General features: G+C 52.9%; 1 protein-coding gene across 1 annotated transcript; it reads left to right on the top strand.

Annotated features, from left to right (window-relative positions):
• Positions 1-1,220: 1,220 nt before the first annotated feature.
• Ldlrap1 (low density lipoprotein receptor adaptor protein 1) lies at positions 1,221-24,494 on the top strand. Its single transcript, XM_013035684.1, has 9 exons — positions 1,221-1,384; positions 9,928-10,070; positions 10,892-11,004; positions 12,810-12,924; positions 18,681-18,753; positions 19,068-19,151; positions 19,894-20,024; positions 21,656-21,690; positions 22,638-24,494. Exons 1-9 carry the CDS (start codon positions 1,297-1,299, stop codon positions 22,780-22,782), a joined length of 927 nt encoding a protein of 308 aa, XP_012891138.1. The 5' UTR covers positions 1,221-1,296; the 3' UTR covers positions 22,783-24,494.
• The last annotated feature ends 1,031 nt before the right edge of the window (positions 24,495-25,525 follow it).

Here is a 25,525-nt window from a genome sequence, read left to right as displayed (position 1 = left end):
GAGTACAGGTGTGAGCCACCAGTACCTGGCTCAATATATATTCTTTATTAGGAAGCTTGGTTTGACATTAGGACTTCATGCTCACTGGGTTTGCTTGCTCATGGCTGGTGCTCTATTACTTGAGCCACGCCTCCAGTCCTACTTTTTTGTGTGCTGAGATATGGGGGCTTAATTCAAAGCCTCACTCTCTCACTCAGCTCTTTATGTTCCAGGCTGGTGCTCTACTACTCCAGCCACATCTCCACTTCCAGCTTTTTTGCTGGTTAACTGGAGATCAAGAGTCTCTTAGGTTTTTCTGCCCAAGATGGCTTTGAACTGTGATTCTCAGATCTCAGCCTTCTAAGTAGCTAGAATTATATGCACGAGCCACCTGAGCCCTGGCTCTAAAGTCTGAATTCTAAAATTCTGAGATTGCTTCCAGGAGGCAAGAGAGGGTCTGGGTCAAGGTTACACACACTTAGCAAGTTGGAAGGGTCACTGGAGAAAGGATCGCTTTTCATTTTACAGATAAGAATGAGACCCAGGGAGAAGAGGATCTGCCCAGGGTCACAGGTGTCTTCTCACATGTCAGCCACGGTGGCTGTGACCCGAGCTGCAGGGGGACAGCCCAGGAGGTCCCGCGATGCACGGAGGTCGGAGGTCGCTGAGGTGCACAGTAATGAGGGCACACGTGCTGACGCTCCAGCCCCAGCCCTTGTTCTTCCTCTGGAAGCTTCCTGGGCCCAGGACATCTGCTTCCTCTTATTCTTTTCTTGTTTTATTTTTGTTGTTCAGTTTTGGAGACAGGGTCACACTGTGAAGCAGATCCTAATGTCTTGATCCTAATGTCTCGACCTCTCTAGTGCACGCACCACCATTCCCAGCTTCTTTCTTTGTATTCCTGAAAGGTCTCCTATTTAGTCTGCCAAGCAGCTTCCAGAGGGGATGTGAAGAATCCTAGGCCCTGGCCTCCCGCGGAGGGGACGGCAGTTCTCGGCTGGGCCCGTGGGCAATGGAGAAGAGAGAAAGGGGGGGCGTCGGGGTCTAGAAGCCAGCACTTGAGCTTTACCTGGGAGCGCGGAGCATGCGGACCGCCGGCAGAGCCAGGCAGGGGCGGGGCCAAATCCGGCCCGGGGCGTGTCGCTCGAGAGTGGGCGTGGACAGGGCGTGGCCAGACCATCGCCCCGCCCCGAACGTAGCCGCGGAGCAGGCTCCCGGGAGGGCGGGAGGAGTGCGCCGCCCGCGCGCCTCCTGGCCGGGCGGAAAGTTTTCCTGACGGAGTTGTGGCGGCGGCGGCGGCGGCGGCCGGAGCGGGCCATGGACGCGCTCAAGTCGGCGGGACGGGCGCTGATCCGGAGCCCCAGCCTGGCCAAGCCGAACTGGGGGGGCGGCGGCCGACACCGCAGTGAGTGTGTGCGCGTCCTCCGGGCCGGGCCGGGGCGGGCCGGGCCCGGGTGGCGCGGGGCCTCTTGCGGGCGCGGAGTTGGGCCAAGTTGGCGGAGAGGCGGGGCCTGACCCGGTCGCGGCCCGGCGGGGCCCTGGGACTTGGGGTCGCCTGGGGTCAAGTTGTGCCCTCACTTCCCGGGTGCGCGCGGTTCAGCGGGGAGGGGGCGGGGGAGGGGAGGGGGCCGAGCTCGGGGTCTCCAGGGGCGGCGGCGGGGGTGCAGGTGGGGTGCTCGGACTTCGGGGACCCCCCGACACCTCCCTACCCTGCTGGTCCGGCAGCGTCCGCGTCCGGGGTGGGGGTGGTGGCCGCCGCGGCGGACGCAGGGCTGAGGAAGGCGCCCATCGCTGCACCCCGGGGCCCCCACGGCGCAGCAGCCACGGGCTCCCCTCGTCTCCCCACTCCAGGCCGACCTGCGGCGGTGCCTCCGGGGTCTCGGTACCTACTTTGGGGAGCGAGGCCCGGCCTGGGTGTCTCCGGAGCGTCCCGACCGCTGGCGATCGAGACCCCGGCATCCTCTACTCCGGCCGCGTCCAGGTGGCCGGCTGACCTCCAGGCTGCTTTTGAAACCTGTATTCTCTCGCACCTTCCCCGGGGGGTGGCGGGTGGGGGGGAGGATTCGGAAGTCCCTGGGTGCCGGAGCAAACGACACACTCGCCGCCACCTCTCCTGGGGGTGTCTGGGCGGCCGACGAGCCTTTCCCCGGGGCCCCTCCTGCCTCCCTCCTTCTCAGGTTACTTCCAGGTTGCCTTCACCTGCCGCTGTCACCTGCCACCTTCCCCCGAGGCCTGAGAAACCAAGCCCAGGCCCCTGCTTTTGCAGGAGCCACTCGGGCCTTTCTGGCTGAAGTTGGAGCCCAACTTCAGGGCTCCCACCCCCACCTTCCTCCCACCTGCCACACACCTGGGGATCCGGAAACCGCCCAGCCCTTCCCACCCCTATTCCCTCCTGGCCTTCTAGGGCTCTGCCAAGGGAGCCCGAGGTTCCCTGGTTGCGCACGTTGCCAGCGTGTCTGGGCTTAAGGAGCCCGCCCTGCCCCTCCTCTGCAGTTCCAGCTGTGGGCCCCTCCTAGCGCAGACTGGCATGGTGGTTGTGGCTAGGGCCTGCAGCTGGGGGTGGGGCCAGAGGCCCTCTGGATCAGGCTGGCCTGTACCAGCTTCCAAAATAGTTCTTTATAAACTCCTAGGGATGTGACCAGGATTCTGAGGGCTCACCCTCTCTTCCATGGGGGAGCTCTGTGGGGCTGAGGAACAGCAGGCAAGTGGGGAGGGGTGCCCCAGGGAAGTGGTTCTGAAGGGGTGGATGCCTAGATCTACCGCTGGATCTGGGGAGGGGAGAGGAAGCCACTCTGAATGCTGGACAGAGTTTCTCTTGTCTGCTCCAGTTGAGGGTGAGTCACTTGTTCTCAATAACCCCCAGTTTCTTACCTGGACAGGAGTGTAAAGAAGATTATTGGTAATAATGCTCCCTCCGGATCAGTGTTTTCCTTCCCTTCACCTTTCTCCTGCCTGTGTGATTTTTACTGAGGTGGGCCAGGCTTGGGGGAGCTCAGAGCCTTTCTACACCTTGGAGGGAAGCAGGGGTGCCCCTCTTCTTTCACCCCTCCCCCCAATACTTGTGCCTTCTATACTCAGACTTCACCTATTACTGTTATTAAATCAGTTTTACTATCTGCAAATTGCAAATAAGAGTAGTATTTGCCTCAGACTGCCAAAGTAGGTGTGCCTGGCCTAGAGGAAAAGTATAAGTGGTACTTCCTGTTCTGGTTACTGCTTTAAGAAGTATTTCAGCTTCTGTTATAGATTATGATCAAGGGAGGTGACCAAGCCTGAGTTCTTATCAGTCAGATCCATTTTAGAGATAAGGGAATTGGGAAGTAGAGTCTTCCCTGGGTCTCTATCCCCAGCTCTGGGTCTTTAGTGGACTGCGGCTTTGGGAAAGGGAAGGTCTCAGAGCTGACACCAGCCCTTGTTAAGCTGGCAGTATCTGGGGACCACTGTGACCACAGGTTAGAGATGGTGGATGGCCTTGGGGTGTGGTCTACTCATCTTGGGCCTAGCCTTCAAGATTGGAGTCTGTGGCTAAATTTTGAAGACAATGTGAAGCCGATGGACTTAAGGTTTGATTTGATCTCTGCTGTCTGCAGTGACCTCCCCTCCCTCTTATATCTTCACCTGGGGTTAATCAGGTCTTTGATTCAAGTGTAGAGAAATTAATGCCCAGAGAAGGGTTGCAGTTTGCCTGAGGTTACACAGCAAAACCAGCACATCAGGCTGGCTCTAAGCCTCTTACCCCCTTGTCTCCCAGTTGTGCTGACCTCCCAAGGGGGCTATCTTCCCTTCTCACATACCAGTTTCCTGTATCTTGGGAAACATAAATATTTTATTTCAGTCTCTAGCTAGGGATTTTCCTTTCTCCCAGCTGCCTGGAAGGGTGCCTTACCCTGGCCCCTCAGTACCCTTCTTTCCAAAGGGACCACTCTGTCCCTTGAGCTTTTTTTTTTTTTGGTAGGTTGTGCCAACTTGCCAAAGAGCCCAGAGAGAAAGGATAAAGAAATAGGAGGTGCCAGCTCCAGTAGACTGAGTTCCTGGTGGGAGGTGATGGCACAAGAATCTAATCGTTTTTACTCACAATAGTGTAAATATTACAGACCCAGCTAGCCACCCAGCCATTGTTTGTTGAGCACTGACTGTGTGTCTGCTACTGATACACAGGTGTGGGGACTCCTGAGAACCTAGTTGTCTTCTGACAGTGCTCTGGTAAAGAGGGGCAGAGCAGACAAGGCCACAGACAAGCAGAGGCTGACAGGATGCCAGAGATAAAAATGCAGTGACTGGTGTCCTTGTCTGGGTTCTTCCTGCAGGAGACACAGAGTCTGAATAACTAGTCTTCTAGTTATTCGTTTGGGAAGAGAACATGAGGACAAGTGAGCGGGGAAGGGAATCCCAAAGTGGACATTATAAAGCAAAGGACCACTAGAGCTGCTGGGCTTTAAGCCCATGGCGGAGCTTGGAGAACCAATGTGGAATATGCCCCCTGCTTGGGCTGGCCCTTTGCGGGGCTGTGATGTGCAGTCATGGCTGGGATGACTGCTGGGGAAGGAGTCCACAGACTGGAGGCGCTGGCAGTCAGTTGGATATGAGGAGTATATGCAGTGCGGCCCTGGAAGTACCACTTCCCTGAGAAGGTGACTTTAAAGACACAGGAGGGAGCAGCAAACCTGGGGACAGTTAGTCAGAAGCGAGGACTCTGGGAGTGATGTTTGAAGGAGTCAGATGCTCCTTTTGGTGGGATAGGAGGCATGAGTCCTGTTTTGTACCATAAGGGGCTTGGCAGCCTCTAGGAGAAGTACAGCGTTCAAGAGCCAGTGCTGTTAGCTAGGAGCCTGCATCTCTCACACTCCTGAGCTCTCTGCAGTGGGAATGCCACATGTCCTTGGCTTCTTTTTTAGTCGGTCATGGGGTCTGAACTCTGGGCCTGGGCGCTGTTCCTCAGCTCTTCAGCTCAAGGCTAGCGCTCTACCACTGGAGCCACAGCGCCACTTCCAGCCTTTTCTGCTTATGTGGTGCTAAGGAATGGAACCCAGGGCCTCAAGCATGCAAGGCAAGCACTGTACCACTGAGCCACCTTCCCAGCCCCTCCTTGGCTTCTTAAAGTGTCATAATTGCCTTGTGTACTCTAAAAAGCTCATTGCACTTGACCTTGATGGTGACAATGGCTCATCTTTAAGTGGTTCTTGGTAAGCACCAAGCAGGGTCAGGTGTAAACTTACTTTATCTTCAGAACAACTCCATTTGGGGGGGGGGATGCTATTATTATCACCTTTTTTGTTTCCTTATGTTTTATTAGTGTCATTTAGTTGTATCATTTTGATATGCCCACATATGCATACCGTGTACCTTGATCAGATTCATCTCATTTAGTCACTATCCCCTCACTCTTCTGCCCCCCCCAGTTGTCACTATTTCAAACTGAGGAAACTGAGGCATGGATGGGGAGGTTCAGTGACTGAACCCCACCTCCTGCTTCAGAGCTTCTTATAGTATAAAGAGGTACTTAGGAAACTATAATCACTTTAAATTGTTTGCTTTGATAACAGTCCCTATGACTTTGACTTTTGAAATCTGCCTAGTACTTCCCACATCCTCTAACTTTTCCGGAAGATAGACCTGAAGGGCTGACTCACTTCTCAGAGTGTCTGCAGAGGCACCACACTCTCTCCTCAGGGCAATGAGTCCACTCCTAACTTGTCTGTGTGGCTTTTAGGCCATTGCCCTCCAGGCTGGGGAGCAAGGCCAGGATGCCGGGCATCCGTGGCCCAGGGGTTTAGCTGCAGCTCCATGCTCCAGGCATGTTCTGAGTCTTCCAAGGCAGTGGAGGGACCCAGGACACTGTTGGTCCTAACTTCTGAGTGGGGCCTTAATGAGGAAAGAGCACATGGTCTCAGCTGAAGTTCCACTGGGCATATGGCCTGTCCCCAGCTAACTCCAGCAGCAGGTCATCTGTAAAATTGCAAAGTTAAAATCGTGCAGTCATTACCCACCACAGGGCTGAAAATAACCAAAACCGAAACAGGGCTGTGGATACAAGCCTCTATTTGCCCAGAGGCCGCTGGGAGCTCCCCTCTAAGGCCTAGTTTCCTGTGGTGATGAGGAATGTGGCCTCCATTCTTGGCTTTGTGGGCTGAGTCCTGTGTGATGGTTCCTGGGGGCTGGTTTCTGAGGGAAGGTGTGGGCACCAGAGACCACATGCCTCAAAGAAGGCGCGTCATGTGCCCAGAAGCACTGGAGAGAAGGAGCCCCCAGCATGGGAGATGAGAGATAAGGGAGACAGACGCAGGAGGAGACTTAGTAGCACAGTGAGGCAAGGCGCCACCTCCATACCAGGTCCTGGGGAGGCAGGTATGGATGACAGGTCCTCTGACTGATAAGAGACAGCTGCTTGGTTTTGGGCAGTGGGTGAAAACAAGAACATTTTTATTGAAGAAAGGCATTGGCAGTGCATGGACCAGGGGAATCGAAGTGTGAGAGCAGCTGCTCTGGGCCTGACCCTTAACCCTTGGCTGAGCATGTTTCTTATTATCTCATTTATTACTTTGTGTGTGTGTGTGTGTGTGTGTATGTGTTGCATGCATGTGTGTGTGCGTGCGTGCCAGCCACTTCTGGGGCTTGAACTTGGCCTGGGTGCTGTCCCTGCTCAAAGCTAGTGCTCTACCACTTGAGCCAGCTCTGCTTCTGGCTGTGTGTGTGTGTGTGTGTGTGTGTGTGTGTGTGTGTGTGTGTGTGTGTGCGCTCTTAGTTGGAAATAAGAGTCACAGACTTTGCTATCCAGGCTCACTTCAAACTGCAGTCTTCAGATCTCAGCCTCATGGCTAGCTAGGATTATTGGCATGAGCCACCCAGCTTATTTTATTATCCTATCTAAGAGTCAGTCATCCCTGTAAGCCAAAGACTGTGGCTTCCCCCTTGTTATAGATGAGAAAACGGAGGGTCAAAGAAGGTCAATAGCTCACTCAGGATCTAGCCCCTGATGGAGGCTGTCAAGGAGAGACTAGATGTATGGAATTTTTGATCAAGCAAAGGGAAGAACATCTAGGGTAGACAGAACTACTTAAGCAAAAGCTTAGAAGTTGAAAGTAGTTGTTGCATTGTGAGAGGGAAGTTTTGTGTGACTGGAGTTCCTAGCGTGTGTGTGTGTGTGTGTGTGTGTGTGTGTGTGTGTGTGTGTGTGTGTGTGTGTGTGTGTATCTATCTGTATCTGTGTGTGTGTGTGTATGTTGGGACTAGAGATGGGGGAACTTAAAATTAAAACAGACCCAACAGTCATTGTGGGGATTGAGGTCCCATCTAACTTACTGTATGACTACACAGGTCCCATCTCTCTCTGAGCCTCAGTTGTATTACCTGACGAGTGAAGGTTGAGTCTGTGAAGCGGATGAGTGGCAGCTAGTCTTGAAGCAGCTGGTAGAATGCAGGGGTAGAATGCAGGGAGAGAATGGAGGAATGCAGAAAAATGTTAAGCATTTGAAAGGTCGAGGAGGATAGAGAATGTTTTGACAGCAAAGAGATCACCAATGACCTTGGCAAGCTTTGGCCCCCCAGGAATGAAGGGAGCGGAAGTGGTTTTGGAAAGTGGCCAGGAAAGGGCTGAACCAGAGGAAATGGGGGAATGGGGAACACAAAAATAGGAGGAGGAAGGATGTTTGCCTTGGGGGCAGGAATGGATAAGAAGATGCATAAGGCCACCCCTGATTGTTTGGTGTTGCCTGCCTGGGGCCCTGTGTTGGAAAGGGAATATAGAGCTGCAGCCGAGTAGTAATGTTTGCCCAGGACATAGGCGATGGGCTTGGCAGTATTTCCTTTACCACCTATGTGCAGACAGGTCTGAAGTTGGCAGTGGTGGCCTGGATATCCTGGCCTGCAGAGAAGCTTCTGGTATTAGGAAAACCCAATTCCAGATGGGAGGAAATGCCTCCAAGAATCTCTCCCTGATCTTTGACTTGATCTTGTGCTTGATAAGGACATCTGTTCTAGCTTGGGTTTTCTGGTCCGAGTCCATTGAGCCTCACTTTCTTCATCTGTAGCCTGGGGATGAGAGAATGTCTGCTTGCTGTATCTGTGAGTATTGGAGGAGATGGTAGAAGCCACTGCTTTATTACTGCTGTATCGTTGTTTCGTGGTAGCATAGTGGTGATGGTGCTCTTAGTCTTGGCATCTTTGAGAGCAAGGCTGATGTCCAAGTTTTTCTAGAGCCCCCATTACCTGTCCCAGGACTGGAAGTACTTCAGAAACTTGCTGCTTTTTTGTGGCAGGGCAGGTGACATAAGCTCATGACAGTGGGTCAGAGGATGGGGGTCATTTTAGGCTTTAGGGTCATCTCACTGGGAGCCCAGCCTCACACTGGAGTAGAGGGATGAAGGCTAGAGGACAATGTGTTGGGCCAGCGTTAGGGATGAGGTTATCCAGATCTTTTTATTTTTTTATTGTTACTATGAAGGTGATCAACAGAGTGATTAATTACATAAGTCAGCTAAAGGGTACATTTCTTTTCAGCCAATATCACCCCATTCCCTCACTCTTTTCCAGTTCAGAGCACAGTGCAAACCCAGAGGGAGCTGGGCTGCAGTCTCCTCTTGGCTGTGGAGAGGGAGGGATACAGCCATTTGGGACTCCAGAGCTAGGCTGAATTCTTATCAGGGAAGAGAGAGACATCTCTGCCAGGATCTCAGCTGCCTGGAGCCTGCCATGCCCAGTCCTGAGCTTACGTCTGTGGCCTTTCCCTCTGTGCGGTAGAGCACACAGGGCATGCCCCAGCCCCTGAACAGGATGTCCTAGGGCAGGTGGCCCTTGGAAGCCCCCTTCTTGCCTAGGTCCTGAACAAGATTGCATGTGAGGCTGAAGCATTGTCTCCCTCTTGTGGAGTGGGTAGGGTGTGTGGGAACACTCCTGTCCTGTGGTGTGGAGTGGGTAGGGTGTGTGGGAACACTCCTGTCAGGGCTGGGAAGGTGGCTCAGTTTGCCTTGCATGCGTGAGGCCCTGGGTTCGATTCCTCAGCCCCACATAAGCAAAAAGAAAAAAGCCGGAAGTGGTGCTGTGGCTCAACTGGTAGAGCGCTAGCCTTGAGCTGAAGAGCTGAGGGACAGCGCCCAGGCCCAGAGTTCAGGCCCCACGGCCGGACCCTCCCCCCCCAAAAAAGAAACACTCCTGTCCTGTGGTGTGGAGTGGGCAGAGTCCATGGGAACACCACCTGGGAGAGGCTGGGACAAGGATAGGCCAAGTATGCAGGGTGCATCCATCCTGGGGTCACACCTGGTTACCTGATCTGCTCAGCTTCACTGTTTCCTCTGAGTGAGTGGACCTCAGCTGTCAAGGAAGGACCTCTGAAGGGAGGTCCTGGACCTCCCTTTGCACCCCTCTGCCTCCTCAGTGCCCTCTCCTGTGGTGGGGCCTGGTGGAGGCCCATTTCCCACCCTGCCTCCCTGTCTGAGTCCACCACTGAGCTAAGCTGATTTCTCCGGACATTAGTCATGGTCTCCTCAAGGACCTTCCCTGTTTACTCCGCTGTGCTCTGCTCCAGTTACTTCCTCCTAATCTGTAAAATGGGCTCAAACCCACCTCATAGAATCCTACTACTAGTTTGGTAGGAAAATACCATTTGCCCTTGGCAGGTGCTAATGTTGAAGCTGACTTTGGAAATATGGCGGAGACCTGGCCCTGGCATGGACTGGCTTTCCCAGTTTGGTCATGTGTCGGCCTCCTGCCTGGGCATGGCTGTCTGCAGAAGGGTGATGACAGACCTGGCTCAAGGGTTCTTCTGAGGTCAAAGAGAAAAGTTTACGCAAGCATCTCATCAGGTGCCCGGGACCTTCTGGAAACAGTTAGCTCTATTACCAGCGTGAAGAACCGTGGCACCTGGCACCCCTCGTGGCGTGGTCCAGGGAGATGGGGCTGGTGAGAGCCAGTGGGCCTGTCAGCAGGGTCTGAGAGCTACCTTCTCCCACCCAGAGCTGCCGGAGAACTGGACAGATACCCGGGAGACGCTGCTTGAGGGCATGCTCTTCAGCCTCAAGTACCTGGGCATGACACTTGTGGAGCGGCCCAAGGGTGAGGAGCTGTCAGCCGCAGCTGTCAAGAGGATCGTGGCCACGGTAAGTGCCTGGTTGGGTGGGGACACATGGAGCCCACCTGAGTCAGGGCCAGTTTCTTTCTGGGCTGTCCCTCAGACCTGCCTTGTAACCCTGATGGGTTATGTCTGGGCCTGTCCTTGCCCTTGAGTCCTTGTCAGGCTCAGGGACTTTGATGGGGGAGCCATTGGACTGGTAGGGTGAAGGTCAGTGGCCTCTTTAGCTGCTTTCTGCCTCACCCCCCCAGCTCAGACTTGCAACCTAAGTGTTGGTGACTTAGAGTGCTAGGAAGCATGGGGAGGTTGTCACCTCTCAGCCAGATTGCCCCCTGCTCAGCTGTGATGGAGCAGGGGCCCTTTAAATCCACTTACCCTCATGACGACCTCTACTGCAGGTCAGGCCGTGTGTGTGTGTGTGTGTGTGTGTGTGTGTGTGTGTACGCGTGTGCACGCGTGCGCGCGCATGCACACACTGGGTAGAACAAGGTCTATACTGAGATCATCTCAGTGCAGAGTCTGGTATCCTACCTCCAAGCCATGTATCCTGGGGCAGGTCCCCTACCTTGTGTGCAAACTTCCTCCCAGGCTGAAGGAGGGGGGCTGAAGGAGGAGGGTGAGAGGCCCTCTGCCTATGACATCCAGAGCTTGGCAGTAACAGGTACCAGTGAGTAAAAGTTGTTCCCATTTTTTGTTGGAGAAGGTGCTGGCCAAATTTCCTGCCAATGGCACCGGCCAGTTGGCTGAACTGAGATCTCACATGGACCCTGAGTCTGGGGCTTTGGAACAGTAGGGTACAGCTCACAAAGGAGGGTCAGGCAGGTTCCTCTGACCCATCTTCCCTTCTAGGCCAAGGCCAGTGGGAAGAAGCTACAGAAGGTAACGCTGAAGGTGTCACCACGGGGGATTATCCTGACTGATAACCTCACCAACCAGCTTATTGAGAATGTGTCTATATACAGGTAGGCTCAGCATGGGGTGGCCCAAGTCTCCATCTTGTCACTGGGAGCAGTGATTGGTGTGTCCCATCTGAATCTAGGCTCTGCTGCTTTCTATCTGGGACCATGGATCCTTGGTTTCCTCATCTGTAGCATGGGGTGATGCAGGTGCTGCTTTCCTGGGCTGTTACACTTAGTGAAGTGGGCCAGCAGCTGAGGCCTGGTCAGGCCTGGATCAGCCATGCTTCCCTTGCCTCTGTCTACTGCTGAGTCAAGCTGGGAGCAGAGAGCTACAGAGTCACTGCCTCTTTCTTCTGCTGTGAACACTGCTGGCTGTGCATCCTAAGGGAGGCTCATGCAGGGTCTGGAACTTGAGTATGAGTGGTCCCCCTGGCAGGACCCCAGTGCTAGAAAGGCAGGGTCCATCCTTTCTTGCATGGCTTGGTATCGGATTCTACCTTGAGACAGCCTGGATCCATTTTACAGATGGAAAAATCAAGGCCAAGGGAGGGTGTGGTCTGAGACTGTGTCGTGAGGTAGAGTCCAGGCTGGAGTGCTGTCCAGCAGATCCCCTCTGCCAGGCATCCTTCCACTTTCTTGTTCTGTCTCCAAGCAGGAGGCTCAGCTGGCTAGAGTGCATACATGTGTGCTGGAGGTGGCTTCAGAGTTTCAAGCTGCTCCCTTCCTCTCACCTGCAGGATTCTACCCACTTCCCTTCACTAACATTTCCAAGTACCTACTCTACTGAGGCCTATGCCCTCCTGGAGCTTCCAGTCTAGGAGGGAATGGAGAGATAGGGAAAGGAGATAGGGTGTTTCCCAAGAAAAGCAGAGTCCAGCAGGGGAAATCAGAGAAGGGCTCCTAGGGGAGGTGGCGTCTTGCTATGGCTGGATCCCTCTACCAGAGAACAGGAAGCTGGGGATGTGGCACTACCCACTTTTGTCTACGGGGCAGGGGAGGGAGGGTGTTTAGTGGCATTAATGAAGTAGTGCAGTTGAAGCCAAAGCCACCTGGGTGAGGGCTAAGTCTGCTGAGCTGTTCCACCCCTGCAACAGCCAGCCCCTAGATGGGAGTCTCATGAGTGTAGAAGCATCTGACTGTGTGGGGACTTAGAGACCAAGGGCTCTGGGGAACTGAGGTTGGAAGTGGAGATGAGGGCTGGGGATGTGGCCTGCAGAGGAGCTGCTGTCTCCCCCAGGCCCAATGAATCTCCAGTTGGGTCACTGACTCACATCCCTAGCTCCAGTCCCAGCTTTCTATCCCTGGCCATGGTTCCAGTACTTACTTGTGGAGCTTGGGAAGGCTGAGCCTGGTTTTTACCTGATACCTGGGCAGGGAAGCCCAGGTGAAGGACAATACGCACAATGTATCCTGCTTCCTCTTCGAGCCTGAGCACAATGTGGTAATGAAATCAGGCCTGGCTCTGGCACCTACTCTTTTCACAGATCTTTAGCCTAATTCCTCATCTGAAAATCAAGCTAGTAATAGAGCTTATTTCAGAGGGTTGCTCTAGAATTAGTGAGGCAGTGTCTATAAAGCTTTTGATACATTGCCTAGTGCACAGGGTTCAGCTGTGTTTGGGGACATGGCATGAGAGGGAAACAGGGGAAAGTGCCTTCCTTCACCACCAGTCCCTCCTCCCTGGCCTGGATCCTTGCTCTATAGATGGCCCAGGATGCTAGGCCTGGTGGCCAAGGCCAGATCTACCCTCTTTTCCCCTACCCCTGCCCCTAGTGGAGAAGAGACAACAGGCTCTCTGGAACTGAGAGATGCTAGATGAGATCAAGTGCACGTGCCAGGTGTGATGACACTTCCTGCTTGCCTTTCAGGATCTCCTACTGCACAGCAGACAAGATGCATGACAAGGTGTTTGCCTACATTGCCCAGAGCCAACACAGCGAGAATCTTGAATGCCATGCCTTTCTTTGTACCAAGCGGAAAATGGTCAGTGGGAAGAACACAGCCTACTCTTGGGGGCCTGGGTGGTCCAGATGGCAGGACCCAAAACTAACAGTCACTTTTCAAAAAGAATGAAGTCCCTGGGATTCTCCAGTGGGTGCTGAGAGCCAGGGGTATTGGGAGGCGAGCAGGCAGGTGGTACTCAGTTAGATAGGCTGTTGTGGGCAGCATCCTTCCCTCTCTGTAACAGATTTGTTAAGTTTGAAGTTACTTTGGATCTCCATGATTAGTACAGCCTAGGGGGTATGGCCCTTTTCACAGATTAGTTCTCAGAGGTGGGAAGTCAGAAGTATCAAGGAAGGGGCAAAGATGAGGAATTACTATGAGGCAGGGAAGGACAAGTGACTATTGTGGTACCTTTTTTTTTTTTGTCAGTTGTGGGGCTTGAACTCGGCCTGAGTGCTGTCCCTGAGCTCTCCAGCTCAAAATGAGTGCTCTACCACTTGAGCCACAGCACCACTTCCAGTTTTCTGGTGGTTTATTGATTAAAGTCTCACGGTCTTTCCTGCCTGGGCTGACTTTGAACCATGATCTTCAGTTCTCAGCCTCCTGAGTAGGTAGGATTACAGACGTGAACCACTAGTGCCTGGCTATGGTACCTTTTTATGCCAACTCCAGTGCTCAACTTTAAGAACTTAGGGCCAAGAGGCCAAGAGCTTCCTTCCATTTCTAGGCCACCTCCCCCCGCCCCTCCATCTCATCTGGCTAGGAAAAGCCTACCAAAGACTTTGGTGGGCCCTGGCCTTTGTCACGACTGGTGAGTCAGCCTTTGGTGTTGATGCTTTGTTTCCCAGGCCCCTGAGATCTGAGCATCTTCTCTTTCAGGGAAGATATTGATTGATTTCTTGTTCACAATGTGAACAACTCAGAGCCTAGTCCTTCTGCCCTGTGCTTCTTGAAGACAGGGAGTTAAAATGTTCTCTGTTCCCTTATCAAAGGACAAATCAAGACTATCACAGTCTTTGTGGCCCCCAGGCTTTCAGTTCCTTAGCAGGGCAGCTTTAGATATTGTGAATGTTTCCTGGGGCAGCCCTAAGAATTAACACAAATTTAGTATCTTAAAACAGCATGGATTTTCTCTCTTACAAGTTCTGGAAGTCAGTGGTCCCAGAAAACCACCCTGCCAGGAGGGTAGTTTCTCTTGGCAGCTCTAGGGAGAACCCATTTCCTTGCCTTCCTCCCCTCTGAGACCAGCAGCAGTCCTTGGTTCATGGCCTCCTCCTTGTCTTCTGAGCCTGCAATGTTGTATCTTCCAGTCTTGCTTCCACAGTCATCTGACTATTTCTCTCTGACTCTTGCTTCCTCTCAAGGCCTCTGCTATGACATTGGGCCACTGGGTAATCCAGGATAATCTCCCTTCTCAAGATCCTTAAGTTAATCTTGCCTGTAAAGCCCTTTTGCTATGTATGGTAACATTCACAGGTTCCAGGATGAGTCTGTGAGCACTCACAGCTGAGATTCAGCCTGTGCACATGTGTCATGGAGTAGGAGTCAGCCCAGGGGTATGGTCACGGCTGAAGTGCTGCTGTGTGACTATGGTTAAAATCCTTCCCTGGGCTGCTTGCCTACCACTTCTAGGATCCTTCTGAAAGGTCCATTTCTTTTGCCTACCTCTACGTGTATGGGGGGGGGGAGCGGGGGTGGGAGCAGGGTGGCTGTAATTGAACTTGGGGCCTGGGCTTAGATTTTTCCTTAGCTTAGATTTTTCACTCAAAGCTGGTACTCTACCACTTGAGCCACAGCTTCATTTCTGGTTTGTGGTGGTTCATTGAAGATAAGAATTTTCTTGGATTTCATGGACTCCTGTCCCAGCTGGCTTTGAACCATGATCCTCAGATTTTAGCCTCCTGAGTAGCTAGGACTACAGGCATGAGCCACCTGCACCCAGCATTTTGCACATCTCCTGTTTGTCCTGTAGATTGAATGTCATTGTTACTCATCTGGGATCTCATGATTGCCCAGGGCCTTGAGCTGCAGTGGCTTCTCCTGTGACAGCCTGTTCCTACAGTGACTTAGTGGTGTCTCTTATGAGGCCACGGGGACTTAAAATACAAAGCTCATCATGTCCCCATTGTTCATCTCTTCTTCCCCACTGATGGGAGCAAGTACCGGGCAGGGCAGCTGGCCCACAGCCATCACTGCAGAGCTGGGGCCTGGGTAGGAGAGGCCTTCCCAAATGCTGTGGCTTTTCTCTGGGACGGGGGTTTGGGAATAGGAGAAAGGGAGCCAGCTTGATTCAGAGGGAGGCCTGCCCTGGCCAGAGGACTTTAGACAGGCTTGAGCCAGCTCAGTCTGTCCCCAGGCCAGAGGGCAATTGCTGAGGAAAATAAAGCCCAGCTACTGTTTGGCTGCTGGCCCCTGGTCAGTAGGGGGCAGGGTTCCTACCGAACACCCAGCTCTTCACTCTCTCAGCCTGTCTGTGGTCAGGGGCTGACTGCCTGGGCTGCATCCTTCTCTCCCCAGCCTCTGTGCTTCAGGATCACTGGAGAGCTCTTCTGAGAGACAGCCAAGCCCAGAGTGGTGCAGGTACACTGCCTAGTGCCTCCCCTGGCTGGCAGTGTGTGGCTGACCTTGTGGCCTAGCCCTGTTTGGGAACCTGGGGGTTCTCAGGACTTCGCAGACTTTCTGGTGGGCAGAGATGAGATGAGAGCCTTGAGTAGTACGCTCATCCACTAGTGAGCCTCTAGAGATGTGTAGGCCCCCTGTCCTGGACCAGGCCCTGTGATGGGCAGTGGGGAACCTGAGCAGCCATACAAGTCGAGGGGAAGGGCCTAGCCTTGGTAACTGGACCCAGGAGCTTGAGCTGGTCAGAGATTATGAAATTTTCCACAGGTCAGGAAGACTTCCAGAGCAGAGTCCTTGAAGTTCATATCAGCATACATATCAGAGTACACATCAGCAGGAGTGTGCCAAGCCAAGGGGGTGGGCGGTGAGCGGTGAGTGCAGGCTAGTGTGGAGATCCCGTGTGCAAAGCACTTCACCCCCAATTCTTCAGCCTTCACAACTTGAGTCTCTACATCCCACACCTCCTTGCTGGAGTGAGCAGGAAGTGTGGAAAGCTGGGCATGGTGATGCATGTCTGCAGTCCCAGCTACTAGGTAGCATTAGGAAGATCACCATCGGAAGCCAGCCCAGGCAAAGTTATCTTGAGACCCTATATGAAAATAAACTAAAACAGAAAGGGCTGGGGGTGTGACTTAAGTGGTAGAGTGCTTGCTTAGGAGGTATGAACCCTGTGATCAAAGCTCAGCCAACAAGCTCCTTCCCAGGTCACCCTCATTTAGCCCCAGATTGAGGCAGAACAACCCACTCAGGCCTCTCTTCCCTAGTCCTGATGGGCCTGGTTGTAGAAGGCTCCCTGCAAAGAACTGTTCGCTTCTGCTCAAGCCTGAGGCGTCAGCCAGCACTAAAAGTGGGGAGCTCAGCATCACTACGTAGACTCTTGGGGCCCGGATACTCTAGTTCTGCTTGCGAAGAGGCAGAGCTATGCCCGCCATGAAGCTCTCTGTTTCTGGAGTAATCCTTGTGCAGGATTTGTACCTCAGCTCCAATAGGGAGCACGAACCTGGTTTGATGTGAGAGCGGGGCTCCCTCTGAGGGGTGAAGAACCCAGTGATTGTGCAGCTACATGAGTGGTGAGATCAGGAGGATTGACATTCCTAGCCTGCTGGGGCAAAAAGTTCATGAGATCCCAGCTCAACAGGAAAATGCTGGACATGGTGGGATGTCTGTTATCCCAGCTATAACTGCAAATGTAAAACAGGAAGATCAGGGTCCACATTGGCTGAGGCAAAAAACAAAACAAAACAAAAAACCCAACCCCCCAAAAACTAGCAAAAAGAAATGGAGGCATAGCCCAATGGGTAGAGCACTTGCCTAGCAAGCAGAAAGCTCCAAATTCAAATCCTGGTGCTGTCAAAAATAGTCTGGTTACTGGGAACAAGAGACACACACAACCTGGTCAGATGGTAACTGGTCAGAGTAATAATACAGACTCAGCCAGAGGAACCTCAGGAGGGCTGGGCACCTGGCTGGGGATTAGGGAAGCAAAGACTTGCCTGGGCTGTGAGCCCTCCTTCCAGCTAATGCCGAGGGACAGATTCCTGCAGTGGCTGCGAGCTGGGCCCACCTCCAAGTCCCTGCCCAGCCTAGTCCTGTAGCCACCTGCACACTACACAGCTCATCTCAGGTTGTATTTGGTTTAACTCACAGCCTAGGATGTCAGGGCTGAGGGGCTGGAATGTATGCAAATGAGCCAGCAGATTTCTGCAAAAACACTATAAGCCTGTGTCCCCAGGTTTCCTGCAGGCAAGAATAATGTTGTTCCCATAACCCTGCCACATTGGATGACCAGTGCTTGCTGGGTATACAGTAATCTGGCTCAGGCTGGTAATTAGCCCATATTTTTAGTTCATGGGCAATTCTCAATGGTAACTGGGTCTATTAAACTTGATTCAGACGTGACAGCTTAAATTGTAAACAGCTGTGAAGAGTTTCATACTTAATTACCATATTTAAGTTTTGCCATAAAGCACCCGAACTTCCATCAAAGATGTAAATGACGGAGACATTCAAATGAGATTTTTATACTTCGTGAAGTTTAATTGGCACAGATCAGTCAGCTTGTTTGGGAATTTTAAATCTTTTTTTTTTAATGTTTTTAAAAGAGTTTTGAAAGCAGCAATGGCCACAGATTCATTTCTCAGTTGAATTGAGCTGTCTAGCATAGGGGAGGAGATGAGACTGAGGCTGGTTGGCCTGCCCTTGTGCACTTGAAAGAGTCTAGTGCTTTCTTCTCTTGCCCGGGGCTTGCAGGAAGAATCTCAGTGGTGTTTCCGGCTGCAGCTGGAGTTGCACCGGTTAACCCTGCATTGGAACCTCCGGGAGGGAGGTATGGAAATAGACATGGGCTGGGGAAAGGCCTGGCTGGCAGGAGGCCAGGTGCAGTTGAGCCAGCACTGAGGGGCCTCAGTCTGCCCTGGGAATGGGGTATGCAGACCCACAGATCCGGACACTTTGATCTGGGTGGTACCAGAACTCCACACCCATGGCAGGAGAGGAGTGGTATGTTCAAGTGGGGGTTGAAGGCATGGATGGACTCCTCAGGCATTAAAGGGCCAGCATGTCCTTACTTCCTGCAGGTTGGTTACTGTGCGGAATGGATTTGGTTCCTGGCACTTAATGACTGATATCCTGTTCCTGGAAGATTTGCTAGCCACTCCCCTCCCTTGCTTGGTTCCAGTTATCAGCCCCTCCAACCTGAGCAGTCCTAAACAGAGCCTACCTGTGGCCCCTCTGGCTGTGGCTTCTTCAGGCAGTGATGGGGCCCTTCCGATCTCAGTTTTTCTGTTCTCCAATTCCAAGGGCTCACTTAGTGTCTGGAGTCCTCAGATAATCTGGGAGGCCTTCTTGAAGGAAGTAAGCCCCACACATAATTGGTTTACTCTCAAAGGGAAGCAAAGAAGTGGAGGTGAACAGCTGTGGGGGGCTGGGATGAGAGTGGGACTTTGGGTTAATGGTGGTAAAGATGGGCCTCACCACCCTGCCCCAATATGGCTTACTTAAGCATGTCTGCTCCAGGTGCTGTGGGAGGAGCCCTGCCCCGCCTCCATGCACCTGGCATTCCCCAGCCTGGGCTGGAGCCCTGGAACTGCCAGGAGGGAGTCCCCAGCCCTCTGTTCAGACAAGTTTTTCCCCCAGCTGACACCAGCCCCTGCCTGCCCCAACTTCCTGTTTTTCAGGCTCAAGCTGTCACCCTCACTGTAGCCCAGGCCTTCAAAGTTGCCTTCGAGTTCTGGCAAGTGTCCAAGGAAGGTGAGTCTTTTTCATTCCATCAAGGGGGTTGAGGGGAGACAGATAAAGGCTTGGCATCACCTGGGCTGGCTCCCAACCTTGGCCCCTTACCAGGCTTGTGACTGCGAGCAGGTCCCTTACCTGTCCTTCAGTTTTCCCATCTGTTAGAACAGCAGCCATCTCCCTCCCGTAGGACAAGTGAAGGCTGTGTGACATCCACAGGGTGTTGAAAACTGCCCCCTGGGATTGGCTGCAGTTGGGCCCCTGCAAAGTGATTGCTTGAAGACAGAATGTCAGGGCTGAGGCTCCTGCATTTTGTGTCTTGATTCCCACAGAGAAAGAGAAGAGAGAAAAAGCCAGCCAGGAAGGAGCAGACATCCTGGGGCCCCACCATGACAGCAGCCCCTCATTGAAAAGCTGTGAGTCTTGGCCCTGGGAGGGGCCCTTCCTTGGGCTTCCTTCCTTTTGGGCTGGGGCAAACCCGTGGGTGTTTTATTGTTTTCTTCTTAAATCAGTAACACAGACGTTATAGGTAAGAAAATAGGAAATATAGACAAGGAACAAAATACTCACTTGCATGCATGTTTATTCAAACTGTACATCCATGTAAATGTATGAATCATCTCTGTGCACTTCCTGTCCTGTGTGCACTCTCTTTAAAACTCAGCAACTAAGTGGGGTGCCAGTGGCTCACACCTGTAATCCTAGCTACTCAGGAGGCTGAGATCTGAGGATCGAGGCTCAAAGCCAGCCAGGGCAGGAAAGTCCATGAGACTTTTATGTCCAGTAAACCACCAGAAAACTGGAAGTGGCTCTGTGGCTCAAGTGGTAGAGCACTAGCCTTCAGCTGAAGAGCTGAGGGACAGAGCCCATGCCCCACGATCACCACCACCACCAACAACGACAAAAAACCACCAAAAAACTCAGCAACTGTTATGAACATAAGAGTTGTGTTATCAGATCTCAGCAAAGACAGATCATTTCTTTATGGACAGCTGTCCAAAGGCTCGGAGGTGAGGCGGGACGTGGGTGGTCTCTGTCCTAGGCCTGGACAAGGCCAGGTCTGAAGAGGGAGTTAGGGCCTGAATAGCTTAGGGTTTCCCTGATGGGGCCATAAGAGAAAGAGCTCATGTCCCACTGGTACTCTGCCTGACCTCATAGCGGTTGCCACCGGGAACCTGCTAGACTTCGAAGAATCGGCCAAGGCCCCTTTGTCCACAGTTAGCGCCAACACCACCAACATGGATGAGGTACCACGGCCCCAAGCCTTGAGCAGTAACAACGTTGTCTGGGTGAGTAAGTAGCCCAATGGGAGTATGGGGACCCCACAGAATCCAATGAGCCTTGGGTAGATCTCTGGATGAGCCTCAGGCAGCTCCTGATTTGTGGGCCTCTGGGAGGACTAGACCTAGCCCAGTAGCACCCAAGCCCAGGGTGGGGGATGAACAATGTGGCCTTTGAACTCGGGGCTGTGTCCCTAACAGGCCTGGCTTCCAGCACAGCTGTCTTCTTACAATGCCTGGCCTCTTAGCCTGAGCCTCCACAGCACTGCCCAGCACAGAACCAGCCAAAGGCTCCCTTGTTCTTGGTGTGGCAGAGTTGTGCCTGACACCCACCCTGCTGAGCCATCTAAATGCAGATCCACAGCCTCAGACACTTGTCTGCTTGGTCCCTGCCTCCCTCTGACCCAGGGCAAGTCACTGACCTCTCTGTGTCTCAGCTTTTGCGTCCTTTAGTAAGAGGGTGACTAACCTCCACCCGAACCTGAGGGTTTTTGTTTTTTTTTTTAATTGTAATTTTTTTAGAGGTAATTTCAGATTATGTTATAAAAATAGTACAAAGAATTCCAGTGCACCCTTCATCCAAGTTCTCTGTTATTCATATCTTCCAAACCAGGGTTAACGTGGAAATTAACATGGAAATGACAGGGAATCTGTATTATTTCCCCACCCTTCTCCACTCATGCTTCCTGTGTCCTTCCAGTCCAGCATCCATTACATTTTATTTGTTGTAGCTCTCTAATTTCTAAAAATCTAGAACATGGAAGGCTTTTGGACTGTTGGGGCAACCAGGGTGCCCCTCAAACCTCTACTATCTAGGGACCACCCTGTAGTTGCTCACCTACCTGTGGGGGCCAAGGAAGGACCTTGCCCATTGCTTTGGGCCTGAGGCTGTGAGGTCTTAACTAGGGTTATCGCCTGTGAGCAAAGCATCTGGCTTTTCTATTTGTTCATTTATTTGACATAGGGCCTTGTTGTGTAGCCTAGCTGGGCCTTGTGTCAGCCTCCCAAGGGCTAGGATTCCATCTTTGGGATTTTGACTAGTTTTGGAAGTCAGTAAGGGCAGACATCTTCCTCTGGCTTTTTCCCTTTGGGGGTCTGAAAGCCATGGAAATCAGATCCCTTATTTTGTGGAAGGAAAAACTGGGTCTCAAAGAAGCTCTGTGATTTGCCCCAGGTCTGGGAGTCGAACCCACTCAGGTTTCTAGAGGCCTGTGATATGCCCATGCTTTTTCCAGCTTTTTTTTTTTTTTTTTTTGTGCCAGTCCTGGAGCTTGAACTCAGGGCCTGTGCACTATCCCTGATCTTCCTTTGCTCAAGATAAGCTCTCTGCCATTTGAACACAGCACCACTACCAGCTTTTTCTGTATATGTGGAGCTGAGGAATGGAGCCCAGGGCTTCATGCATGCTAGGCAAGCACTCTATCACTAAGCCACATTCCCAGCCCTTATACCCAGCCTTGGGCTCATGGCTGTGTGGATGGTGGTGGCAGCGAGGCAGGAGGCCTGCTTGTGTCTGCTCCTCTGGGCACTTGTGTAAGTGTCCTACCTCCCCATAGTTGATTGAGAGCTGAGATAGGCCCCCATGGAGAGTATGGGTCCCCACGCAGCACTCCTCCTGACTCCTGCTTTGTTTCCCCAAGGAGCTGGACGATGGCCTGGATGAAGCATTCTCCAGGTAACTTGTGCTGGGACCACAGGCCTCAAGTTGGCCCTCTTCCTCCCTTCCCTTGCAGTGCTTTTGCTATGCTGAGAACATGAGGCACTAGGCCACCTCCAACACCAGCCCCCCTTCACTTGCGTGGAGATGTGGGGCTAATTATTGGGGAGGGAACCCCTCCAGGGGGCTTAGAAAGCTCTTGCTGTTATATCAGAAGCTACTCTTGGGTACACAGCCACTTCAGGGCGGAACTGAACATTGCAGCTCAAGCTCATTGTCTCCCTGTACGTGGGCTGCTTCTAGGCCTGGCCTTTCTTTGGGCCTTGTCCCTTCCATTGGGCTTGGTTCAGCTCAAGTATCATGTGCCCTTTATTAACAATTTCCGAAATCAGCAGAGCCTTAACAGAAAATAAGGCGGTGTTATAATCCCACACTGGGACTGGGACGTGATTTGTGCTAATCCCTCACGTGCATGTTACTTGGCCTGGATCAACTCATTGCCCTGGCCTTTGGGGATCCTGCTTGTACCTGGCACAGGGTGCCAGAGCCTGTCTCCGGCTTCGTACCCCTGTGAGCCCTCCCCCTGAGGAGGTGCTCGTCATTTATTGTGCACGTAGATTGTGTCCACAATCTAGATATTTTTTTTTTAAAACACACTTGGCAGTCAAGACTGCTTGTGGCTAGGCCAGTTCCTGACCACCTGTTGCTGACTTCCCTCCTGGGCAGTTCCAGACCAGGTCTGTCCCCGGGTGGGTGTGCTTACTGCCTGCTCCATGGATTTGACTCTCCATTGGTTAGAGGCTCCACCCCCTGTCATCTTAGACTTTCTTCTTGGCCCTGGGTTTGGCCATTCCTCCCCTACCCCCAACTCTGCTCTTCCTTCTGGCTATGGTGCTGGCCAGGCTGTTCTGGCTCCTTGCCAGCCCCTCACTCAGGGGCTCAGCTCACACAGCTCTGCCTTCCAGGCTGGCGCAGTCTCGGACAAATCCTCAGGTCCTGGACACGGGGCTGTCAGCACAGGACATCCATTATGCCCAGTGCCTCTCACCCATCGACTGGGACAAGCCTGACAGCAGTGGCACTGAGCAGGACGAGCTCTTCAGCTTCTGAGGGCCTGGGGCCAGCAGGACAGTGCCAGCTTTGACATGTGATGGACCAAAGTCACCCACAACATGGGAGCCGGCTCCAGGACACAGCAGCCTCTTCCTGCCCATGAAAGCTGCAGCCAGTCACAGGAGAAGAGAGATCTGAACCTGCTTTTTCTCCAAGAACTGAAAGATGCTTTGAATATTTATTCAGCGACTTCTGGCTTACACTGGCAGCCAGCTTTGCATTGGGCATGGGGAGTGTAGAGTGCTGTGGCCAGCATCAGGCTCTGCCTCTCTAGCCCAGAGCCTGCCCCCTCTGTGCGTGGGTATCAGGACAGTGACCAAAGCATTTCTTGTCCCTCTTGTAAGACATGGACTTCCCTGGGACACCCCCACTCTGTACTAAAGGGCAGTCAGAATTCCAGCGTGCTCTGGGCACAGGAAGAGCCTCCCCGCTGCCTCCCCCCACCCCCCTCACTCTACAGAAGCCTGGGTCTTTACCCTTTCCTTCCTCAGACTGCAGGCTCAGGCTTGAGCCCTGGACCCAGGACTCTGAAGAGGCAGCCCCTGACCAAAGAGGACATAGCTTGGCACTTTAAAGCATACCCAGCAGGTGTACCCCCTGAGGCTCTTCTATGGTGCTGTGTGGACTAGAACTTTCTGCCCTTCTCCCACAGAAGTCTGTGACTGGTCCCCCAAGCTCTGGACCCTGTGTTCCTGCCCCAGTCTAGGACTGGGAGCATCCCGGCTGGTGATGGCTCCACCCTTGGATCTCTTCCCACCTTTCCCACCCATGGGTGAGGTCACGCCTGCTCTTGTTTTGTCTGTACATCCTTGAGAGTCCCATCCCTGCCCCCCCCCCCCGACAGCCCGGGTTTGTGTCCATATATTTCACAGCCATTTTTCTACAGAAACAGGCCCCGGGCACAGAGGGGTGGAGTTGAGAGCAGAACTTACATCTGATGCCAAAGCTGCTTTCTCCCAGCTCACACCTCCTTTTCTTCTAGCTTTGTTCTCCCACGAACCAAAAAACTCCAGCTATTTTCTGACCAAAATGTGTTTCATAACAAGCCATCTGGTGCCTTTCCTCACAGCACTGGTGCAGGCCTCTGTGCCCAGCTATCTATCTTGCTGCCAGTTTCCCAGAAGATGCCAGTGTTGGAAGTCTGCTCCTTCCTGCTTAGGGTGAGACAAAACTTAGACTCTGTAAGCATCACGCTGCTCTTTCCCCACACTGCCCCGATCCCAGCGGCAAGCTCCTTTAGAATCTCTCTTTCCTTCCTCCCTGCTGCCCTGGTGGGCTCCGACATCTGAAACACAGCCAAGCTGTGAGGCTCTGCTTCCCAGGAGCCCCAGCAGCCTGGCTTCTTAAAGCCAGCCTGAGCAGCCCTGGGAAAAACACCAGCATGTCTTAGAATCCATACACTTATCTGCAGGAGGGGATGTGGAGCGAGAGAGGGGACATAGAGTGTCTTTATCAGCATAAGGATGACTTCCTTTCCCTGCCCAGCTTTCCCCCGTTCCCCCTACCCTCCACCCCAGACTTTTGTCAGGGGCCATCCTGGAGTTCTTGGCCCCAGCCCTGCTGGGTTGTGCAGTCCTGCTGTGGCCTGTGGTCTCTTGTTGACTTGTCAGTGTGCTTCCGGTGTCTACGGCCAAGTCTTGGGCTCTACTCCATGATGCTGTAAAGGAAGTTCTAATGGTGAAAACAAACAATAAATGTCTCTTTGTGAAACACAAGCTGCACTTCAAAGGAGAGGCATGGTGGTGGGTCCAGCATTCAGTGCCCCCTGCCATTTGGTGACGGGAACAGCGGCTATGGGCCTGGGCAGGCCACGTGCCCAGAAGTAGCACTGTACTAGGGGTTGGTGGCCTTTGAATCTGATCAAGTCACCTCAGAATAACCTTTGAAGCCCAGTGACCCCACATGTCAGCTCTGATGAGGTCCTTGGGTCAAGGACCCTGGCCAGGTTTGCATGTGCCCACGTGAGCCTTCTCCGGTGAGAGGGCTTGTTTCCACGCACCAGTGATCCATGGCATTCAGTGCCAGGAGGCTTGCTCTGTGCTGTACATGAAGCAGGCCTGAGTTCTGCTGGTAACCAGGCCAGGCAGGATCCCTGTGAACCCAGAGTGTAGCTTCATAATGGGGAGACAGTGAAAGTGTTTTAGTAACATGGAAGACCCAAGGTCCGGTTCTGACCCTGCCATTTAGGGACTGTGACCCTGGATCAGTTACCCTTTTCCTTCAGCCTTGCTTTTTGTATCTGTGAACAGGGCGTAACAGCACCCCTCTGCCTCCCAGGTTCTGTAAGAGTCAGAGGACTATTGCTTAGTAGTCACCACATCCTCCAGTGGTTCCAAGGTTACTAGAACAAAAGGAATTCAGACCAGATATGTTTAAGAAAGAAAGCAAAATGGCTGCCAGCACTTCCTGTGTACCTGTGCTGGGACTGAGTTGATTTTGCCCACAGTGGCTGTGGGTGCCAGGCAGTCCTGTCCCAGTCTCCTCCCTGCGATGCCACCCTGCCCTGCCTTGGCTCCCCTGGCTGGGCTGTGCGGGGGTCTTCGCTGTACCTCAAACATGCTAAATGGTGAGGCAGAGCCCTCCAATGTCAGCTGTTAGGGAGACTCTCCATGAATCCTGAGTGGATCTGAACAAACAGGAATTCTCTCCTGTCCCCCGTAATCTGAAAAGACACCCAACAAGTTCATCTTTCGGTTTAAATTTGGCCAACATCTTTAGTCTCTGGGTGTTTCAAATTATG

This window comes from Dipodomys ordii, unplaced genomic scaffold (assembly GCF_000151885.1).
Source record: "Dipodomys ordii isolate 6190 unplaced genomic scaffold, Dord_2.0 Scaffold6, whole genome shotgun sequence".
NCBI lineage: Eukaryota > Metazoa > Chordata > Mammalia > Rodentia > Heteromyidae > Dipodomys > Dipodomys ordii.
Note: the sequence above shows the minus strand (reverse complement) of the source record. Positions and strands in the feature narration are given on the sequence as shown.